Source organism: Penaeus vannamei, chromosome 18, assembly GCF_042767895.1.
Source record: "Penaeus vannamei isolate JL-2024 chromosome 18, ASM4276789v1, whole genome shotgun sequence".
Lineage (NCBI taxonomy): Eukaryota > Metazoa > Arthropoda > Malacostraca > Decapoda > Penaeidae > Penaeus > Penaeus vannamei.
Genome location: NC_091566.1, coordinates 5130620 through 5141061, shown reverse-complemented (window position 1 = coordinate 5141061; position 10442 = coordinate 5130620). Strand labels below are relative to the sequence as shown.

General features: G+C 31.6%; 1 protein-coding gene across 1 annotated transcript in view; it reads right to left on the bottom strand.

The window, feature by feature from the left end:
- Positions 1-1163: 1163 nt before the first annotated feature.
- LOC113809822 (uncharacterized) overlaps positions 1164-10442 on the bottom strand; it is a gene marked incomplete at its 3' end in the record, with an annotated part of 143944 nt that continues 134665 nt past the window's right edge. Inside the window, 5 exon segments of the mRNA XM_070132772.1 lie at positions 1164-1253; positions 5014-5175; positions 5533-5697; positions 7235-7261; positions 8909-9010. Of these exon segments, the coding sequence (XP_069988873.1) occupies positions 1164-1253; positions 5014-5175; positions 5533-5697; positions 7235-7261; positions 8909-9010 (546 nt within the window).

Below are 10442 nucleotides of genomic sequence, written 5' to 3'. Positions count from 1 at the left end.
AAATAAATCATATCTCATCTGCCAAAGACACTTCTTTGGAATTTTTTAGGAAACTCTTTATATATAACATATATACATACATACATATACATATATACATGTTTACACATACACATATGCATACATATATATATATATCATGCTGACCACTGACATCAAAAGCTGACTTGCATTACATTTTTAACCCTTTGATGACATGAGTGTATGTATACATGGACTGTCCATTGTGGTTTTGTTTCATTCACTTTGTATGCACACAGATGGCTCCACAGGCACCTAGTCACCAAGGAGTCAATTGCTATGCCTACCTAATTTCACCTGCTTACCCCACTCCTTGAATTATTACTCAAAGAAGTTTTTAATTTGATTATCAGTAACATTAATAACAAGATCATTGGCGATAATTTTCATTATAAATAATTTATCATCATTATTATTACTATTATTATCATCATTATCATTATTATTATCATCATCATCATCATCATCATCATTATCATTATATATCCATCATCATTATTATTATTAGCAGCAGTAGTAGTAGTATCATTACTGTCATCATTACTATCAATATGATTATACTTATTATTATTATTGTCATAATAATAATAATAATAATAATAATAATAATAAAAATAATAATTGTTATTATTATTATTATTTTTTTTTTTTATTATTATTATTATTATCATTATTATAATAACAATATTAATAATGATATTAATGATGATAATACTAATAATCATAATAATAATAATGACATTATACTAATGACATTTTAACAATGACCTTGACCATGATAATGAAGATGAAGAAGATGAAGATGAAGATGACAATGATAACAACAACAATAACCAATCTACAGAAAAAAAACTTTCCCTGAAAATTTAAGGGATTGAGTAAATAGATGAGATTCGACAAGCAATTAACCCCTTCATGACTAAGCAATTGCAAAGCCACCCAGGTATAAACAGAACTAATAAAACACCCACAGTAGACAGTAAATGTACCAAGAGCCATTGGGTCTAAGTACACAAATTTCCCTAGGTGTCTGGGGGGGAGGAAATCCTTAGGCATAAACTTCCCTCTCCAACAAAAGAAAAAGATATATATATATATAATGAACCACTCCCACTGCTAAGAGATAATGAAGAGAACGTTACCTGTAATCTTTTGAGATCTTTGTTTAGATGCTGTCTCTGCATCAAATGTGTGTTCATCTCCTTCATCATCTCATCATACTTCTCACGAATCTGTAAAAATGAAACAGTGTAAGCTATCATATCATGATAAATCATTTCAGACAAATACTTTTGAATCATCTATCTACGTAACTATGAAAATATTCAAGTCTGTCTGTGTCATAGCAAAAAAATCAGACATTTCATCAAATTACATCTTTTCCACTGAACTCTGGGTCAAAAAGGAAGCTATCTGTACATACCTTTACTCTACTAATAAAAAATGAAACATCACAGACTGTTTTTCATACACTTATTTTGCAAAAAAAGGCACATAGGTAATATTCTAATTTCAAGATAATATTTTCCATCTTACTGTTTTATAAATCTAGTAACTCAATTACATGCAAAATAAGGATCAAACAAACTATGAACTACATATTCTGTTCAAAGAAAAATAGATTCATTTGGGTAAATAATAAAAGATTACTATAATCAGCATTTCCTTTTGGATCTGCTAAATTACTTGACTATCAATTTCAAGGTATAAAACACAAAAGAGGGGAACATTCTATTGGAGGGACAGTTTGAATAATATGAAAAAAGATACTCAAAGCACTGATGACCTTTGGTAAGAAAAAATAAACAAAATAATTATGTAATATATCTAGTGCCATGTTCAGGAAGTTTAAATTGTTTTTAACAAATGCATAACCTGGAAAAAAGTACATAATCCCTAATGTCATCTTCTTCCATTTATCTTTTTTCAATTTCAAAATTCAAAAGAAAAACATGAAACCTTTAACCAGGCAACAACTGTTTCCCCACATGCACCTACCCAACAAAGACAATAATAAGTAATTCAATTAAAGGATGCAACAAATTGGAACGTTTTACTACATATTTTTGTGTGACAAAGAACAATAAAATTAGAAAAGAAATAATTTACTCTTCCATTCCCTCAGAATCATGAATAAGCTCCCGTGTGTATTTATGATACTAGAAAGAATTTGCCGAAGAAAGAGCAATAGGAAAACCATCAATTAGGGTATCTCAACTGTGCGATGCTGCCATTTGTAGACTAAGTATATATAATCATTTTGCACACAAGTACTTGTGCAGACAGTGAACACGCAATAAAATAACCTAGAGAACAAACTGTAAATGAATTAGTCTTCCAGATGTGTCCTGACAATGAGCAAATCACAAATACCATGCAAAAGGAAAACCATAGACTAACAAGATATATGTATATATATTTATATATGTGAGTTGTAATGTATAAATGAAATAAATATTGGATGTATTTACCAATGAAGCGATGTATCCATTGTACAGTTCAGGTAGGAACATAAATGGGAGGACAGTTGGATAGGTGAAGGGAGGCAGCAGCGTGGCAAATTTACTTTTCACAATCTTTTTTCCACAAAATATTCCATTATTTATTCTACAATCAATGATGATGGCTCAAGGAATAGAAGAAAAGTATAATTCAAGGAAAGCTTGGTGTGAAGAATTCTAGGCATGTATTTATTTGTCTGTACTGAATTTTTATATATACATATATACAAGTACACAAGCATACAGACAAATACACACACGCACACGCACACACTCACACTCACACTCACACACACACACTCACACATACACACACACACACACACACACACTCACACCCTCACACACTCACAAATGTTTTTATATATATACATATATATATATATATACATATATATATATATATATATATATATATATATATATATATATATATATATATATATATATATATATATATATATATATATATATGTATATATATATATACATATATATATATATATACATATACATATATATATATATATATATATATATATATATATATATATATATATATATATATACATATACATACATACATACATACATACATATATACATGCATACATGTATACATATATACATTTATACATAAATGCATATATATATATATATATATATATATATAATATATCTATATTATATATATAATATATATATAATATATATATAATATATATATAATATATATATAATATATATATAATATATATATATATATATATCTATATATATATATATATATATATATATATATATATATATATATATATATATATGAGCTGAGGTCAGCTTATCTGAAAGCCTGTGCACATCACTTCATATACATACATAATCATACATACACATACATACACAATAGGCGCCCGCAAAAACATGAACACATACACATATACACACAAACTCATACACCAGCATCATCAGAAAATAATTATAATCTTTGTCTGATATGAAATCAGTCCACATCTTACAAACCTCCTCAGATAGGTAACCTTCATGTATAGGATCCAACTGGACTTTTTGCTCTTACATCTAATTCAGTTCCAAAAACATGAGGTTTATCAATATGTACATCTAAGATGTGAAATTATTGTGTTATCATAAGTATATTTTACACTTCAACATTTGAGGTGAAGGTGGTTTTGTGAAATGACTAATGATAAGCAAAATATAGGTACTCTAAGAGCTACAATACGACTCGGGAAAAAAACATTAAAATAAGCATAGGTTGCCTACTAATATTCAATATTTCTTATTTCAGTACTATACAGCATATGATGAGGTGCTTTCCCTTTCTGATCTTCTTCATTAACAATCAATTAAAATCTATCCTTTATCAATACATTCACTTGCCAATGACACATACATAAGCACATCCTTTACTCACACTACTTCTCCCACCTTCTTGTTACATCTTGCAGCTGAGCATCTACACATCTTTTTGTATTTGGAACCATGCCCTACCACAAGGGGTGAGAAGCTCACATTGAAAAATCTTGACTGGGACACTAGACAATTAAAATGTGAAGCTATCCAACCTCTGCTGTCATTTTCTTTTTTTTTTATCATATCACATTTTATCTGTAAGACACACCTGAGGCATAACCACAGCTGCCCCTGAAAACAGCTTCCTGTATGGCTTATACCAAGTACTTTAAAACTTTCACAGATCTTATTACTGTAAAAAGTTCAAGGAAAAGCCATTCTTCTCTCACTCAAGTCTTTTAAGCATCTCACCTACAGATAATGTAATTTTTCTATTTGACTAGGCCTTGGACACCTGGCTTATTCAAAAACATCACATGCAAAGCTTGTGTTCCTCTCTGTTCCACTTGCCTATCCAACCACAACCACCAATTTACTGTTTCTTCCCTGTGCTTGGAACTTTGCTCTCAATTGTCTACCTTCATCTACTTCCCTGCTTGACCTTTTTTTCCAATCTTGCTTCCCAAATGTTAAAATGTATATTTCTAAGTTAAACATCAATAAAGTTCCTCCTGTCTTTTTACTTCTTGATTCCTATTCATGAGACACTTTGCAGGTTTATCTTTAATAAATGTTCTATCAATTGCAAGTGATTCATACCTGCTTAGGTATGAGAGTTTCATCCCTGTCATATATAATGTTACTGATCTGATCATACACCAGATGATCAGTCTTCTTTGGTTAGCATTAACCAGTGCCTATTTTTGCCATGATATAAATATAGAAATTATAACAAAACCACTATTGCATGGTCAAGTAAATCTATGACAATGCTTGCTTTATGGATAAAGTTTTTGTGTTTGTGGATGGATACAGTGTTAGTAAAGAAGAAAAATCAAAACAGTAGTACAGATAACATTTAAACTAGAAAATAATCAACATAAAATAAAAACATAGTTGTAAATCATAAATGAAAAAAGCATAGATATGCACCTACAAATGAACAATGGGTATTGTTTACCTTGAGCAGTTCTTCCTGCAGTTTGTTCTTCTCCCTGAGTGCAGAATCCCATTCTGTGATTGCTTTGGTACACTGCTGTTTGAGGCAGTTCTTCTCTCGCACTGCCTCATTACACTCACGCAAAACTTCATCATACTGCTTCTTCAAGCGAGATACCTCTTCCTACGATATTAGGAGGAAGGATATTATAATAAGTAAAGAATACAATATGAAGGCAGTATGAAATAAACATCCTATAAACTAGCTTAGGTCTTAAATGAGATACCATTCTACTGTATGATGAGTGATTCAGACACATTAGCATAAAAAACTTCTTAGTAATAAAAAGGCTCCTGGAATGTCAAATATTTTTTAACTGATTTTTATCTAATTGTTTTTATTTGAAAGATTTTGGTAACAGCAATACATAGTGTAAAAAAAACCTCAAGGCCTACTAATAATTTCACATAAATTATATGTACATATAAAAGACAAGGCAACCCACTCAGTAAAATGCCAATGCAAAATCCACAAACTAACCTGTGTGAGTTCCAGTTTAGAAATGTTGTTGGAATGTGAGGCAACAAGATCCGAGTACCTCTTTCTAATTGAGTCATATTCATCCTTGATGGCTTCATACTTGCGCATGGTGGTCATGTATAGCTGGTTGATGGCCTCTCCTGATCCTTCTTGTGACATAGCTTCCTGGATGGGTTTTTCCAAGGATGGGGGAAAGGAGGGTTGGTAGGGAAGTAAAGAAGAATAATTTTATTAATCAACTATTCTCAGATGAATAAATGTAGCCCCATTATCATAAATAACCACACAAGATAAATTGGTCGATTTTCTCCCTAGCTATGTATATGCCTTTCTCAATATCTAGCACTAGTAACACTCATCGATCATCACTATCATTGTCATGTCATGTCACATCACTCCAAAATCACAAAAAACATTTTAAAATGGAAACACCATTTTTTTTTATATACAAATTTTGTTTATTTAAGAGACAAAGGCAATTTATATTGGAAAAAAGTGAATAACCAAGGAACTAAACAAATAAAAAAAATTTAAAAAGGTGAAAAAATGGTGTGAATATTTTTTTTTTGCGTGTGAAAAAATTCATGCCTGGTTTTGAAAAATACATAACACAAATATATCTGTGCTAACCAGTATTTCAAAAAACATCTTAAAAACAAAAATACAATCTCATATTTTTATTGTTGTTTAGAGGAACTATTTCATATATACATCTTCATTTTCACATTCATCTGAATCTTTACACAACAATTACATAGTACGGTAGCAATTAAGAGTAGCAATTGCATAAAAAAAACTAAACTGAGACATACAATACGCTGCAAACATAAAAAAATCCAAGGGTATGATGTGAAGACTTAGGCAGGCCTAAGAAGGGAACCATCACTTACTATTACCGTCTCCTAAGTGTGGCATCAAAGAAAGACATCCCAATTACAAGTAAATCAACAACAGTTAAACTAAGAAAGACCCCAAAGACTATTGGGCAAGCAAGGCAAACAACATATCTAATCTTTCTCTTCTTCAGCATACTATTTCCTCATCTGATCTACACTGTCAATCTGAACATTATCTACAAAATGCTTCACAAAAATATTGCAACTACATAACAGTGATCTCTGCATCTATTTGAATAAATTCTGTAAATATCTATAACCTATGAGGAAAAAAAACAGCTTATGATGAATAACAATCTGAATACTTTATCACTAGAAGCAATATCAACAAATTAACTATCAAACAAGATTCTAGCTAAAGCAAAGATGCATATAAATATGACAATTAACACTGAACATCCATGTACGCAAGACTGCAGATGAAGAATATAAACATACAATAAATGCTACTTCAGATATCCGAACACTTCAGTCCTGTCAATGGTGTTCTTCATGCTTAGATTACATGCATCATTCTTTGCAGTTGTATAATGCTCTGTCACAGCAATATAAAGCCTGGGTCTACATTTCATAAACAACCAGATAAGAAACTCATGACCAATATAAAGAAAACACCAAAATATATAATCCCCTCAGTGTGAGGCAGCAGATGCACAGACTTTTGCATTACCTCTAGCTGCAAGACTGCCAAGTCTAAGGTTATGGTAATTCATGAATCATCCTGCTGTTTCCCAACCTGAGAGAACCCTTATAACTCTGTAAGGAGCAAGTCATGCAACTTTCATCCACTAGGGGGTAAGACCCACCTGTCTTTTGAGCGGGAATCTAACCTTCTGAGGGCAGGGGAGAAAGAGAGAGATGGGGAAGGTTAGGACCGGGTCTGTTAGGCAAAATTGGTAAGGAGTGTTTTCAACTATGATGGCATCAGCAAATCAATAATTGCATAGTTCAATCAAAACATCTTTTGGGCCTTTTCTGAAATAATTTGACTTTACCAATGCAATGAATTTGTGAACTGCTACAAATGTGTGGATAAAACTTAACATCTGATGCCTTCCTAGTTAAGGTCATCAACACCATACTACACTGCCACATAAAAGGGGTTATGAGGGCTGCTACTATATTTCATCTAGAATATATAGGACTAGCAAATAAAAAAATAAAAAATACATTATGAAATATGAAACCTTCATCAGTATTGTCAAATCAGCAATAAAAGAGCCAACAGCCATGCACATATGAGTCTACTGATAGGTGGAAAATCTGCTTGATTTCACTGACTCATTACTAGTTTTTAATATGATTCCTATTCGGAACAAGAGCAAACCAAATTGCTGGCTATCATCTGACTTTATGAACCAGTTTAACCAAGCACTTCTCAAAATCATATGATAAAGAGACCATTAAAAAGGAATTCATACAAAAATTGAAAAGGAAGGCTGTATAGTTTATTCTGCTGCAGTTGCTGTAATGTGGTCTCACTTTGTCAATTTTTCTTTTAATATGCCAAATCAAGCAATCTATCTTTCAGTCCATAAGACAATTAAGTAAAATTTTCCACTGTAGTAAATGCACTACTTCATATTACACGAGAGACAATATAACAAACTGAATTGCAAGAACCAACACTGCAGCAACAAACAGAACCTTCCTGAGGGACAAATATACCACCACCAATCCCGAGCTGTTTGCAAAAGCCAAGAACGGGTATTCTGAACAGTGATTGGAAACATACACTAATACTTTTTGTATGTATTTTTTGTTGTCTTTTTTGTAAAATCAGTGAATTCCAATTAAATATTTCTTTTAACAATTTACACTGACATAGAGGACAGCAAAAGAAAGAGTTGACCGAATAGAGGGAACTAAAATTTGTCTACGATTTCACCGCTAGTAACACTTATTGTCTTGGAAAGCTGACAAAGTGTCATAGCTGCTATAAACAATGGGGAAGTGTGCTCAATTTAGGGAGTGTTTTAAAGTTAAATGTGCATTTAATCTTGTCTAATACACAAGAAGAATACACAAAATACAAGGCACACCTACTGAAGTCTTCTTTGCAGAGCCTTATGGACTGCAAATCTAGGAATAAAATCAATTGTTTATCATGAATGGAAAACCACTGAGAAGCATCATGGAAAACTGGGTGCGCACTACTATATTATTTAGTGTAGCTTTGATATTATGGGAATCAGAATGCAACCTGATTGCAACTTTGTATTTCTCTATTTCTATTACAGCTTTAAGGAGATTCGGAAGAGGTTTTAGCAAGTTTAGAAAAAGGTACTATCAATGACTACTGAAGAATCAAAGTTGCGGAGCTTGTTACATATCTGAGTGCAGCTTGAGCTCATGGGAATCAAAGGTGAGTATAACCAAAAAAAGAATTGCTGTAAAACCAGTCACTTTGCCTGGGTTAGTGATTAGTTTTGTGATGCTCCATCTACGATCGAAAACGCTCGTACTAGTAGGTTGCTGACCTGCTGTTGCCGCCGAAGGTCAGCGATCTCTTTTCGATCGTCTTCCATTATCGTTTGCAATGAAGTGACCTCACGCTCCAATTTTTGTTTCTCTGCCACAACCTGATAAAAGCAGAAAGAGAAATAAATTACCTAAAGGTGGTTCTGTTGATTCTAATACTGGTTCTGCTCTAGTCCATTTCATTATCTATAACACTACATCCTCGAATTATCTGCCCATGAAATGTTTAAAAAAAAAAAAAAAATATTTTAGTGATAAAAAAAAAAAAAAAAAAAAAAAAAAAAAAATATATATATATATATATATATATATATATATATATATATATATATATATATATATATATATATATATATATATATAAAACATGATGATGATGATCACAAAAATAATAGCAATAATTACAGTATCATGACTACCATTTTCATTATCATGTAATGTAATAACATTAATCATAACAATGGTAATAAAATAACCAAAAAAAAAAAAATAATAGTAATAACAATAATTATTAATCTATTATCATTATCATTTACTACTATCATAAGAAATAATCCTAAAAGTAAAAATGCAAATAATTCTAACTATACTCCCAAAAGGTCATTAGACCAGACAACACTCCAACAACTTTCACTATACTGAAGAGTGATTCCAGGGTAATAGAAAATAAATAAAATAAATTCCCTAACACCCAAATGTCCATTTCTTACAAGAGAACCTACCTACAGACATACTTACATATTCATATATATTACATATACTGGCTAGTGCAAAAGAAAGTCAGAGAAAAAAAATACTGATCATAATGTTATCCTCAAATGCCAGATTTGTACCATCTGAAAATCCCCTCCTAATAACATAAAGAGGCTGTATCTCCTAAAACTGTACACAATAATTCACACTGCCTTCTACAATATCAAAACAGAATCCTTGGATATACATCAACATGTCTAAACATGAAATTAAAAAGGTTACACATATATACAGAAGTAAAAAAGTAATATTTGAAACCCACAAGAATGCCAAGAATAGGGATTGATAAGGATCAGGCCAAGCTTTCCCCTAACTTCCATCACAGCATCTCTCGATACGTCTCTCTTCTACTATCTTAACTTTTACTGATGATGCCTTTATGTATCAACCAACAAAGGAAAGACATCATAGTAACTTTTGGCAGCAGGAGGGGAATGGGTAAGTGATCCTCAGAGTAGATAAATGTCATGTTATCATACCTGAACAGCTGATATCAGATCATCTCATCCTTATATACTTTAGTTCCACAACTACTGGGAGAAAGCATGCTTATTTGAGCTTTGTCAAAGTATTATAAAAGTCTAAATTAGGCAAAAAAAATTGGTGTTAACTCCTTGTAGATGCAATCATTCTTCACTTACACATAAGTTTTAATATGAAGCTCATTCTGAATTGTTGCATTTTCTTGGGAAAGTAATACAGTGCCACTCAGTGCCAAAGAACCTAGCTAATACACTGCTGACTACTAAGAAAGAACAGAGGACCTCTGACCTATCAAGA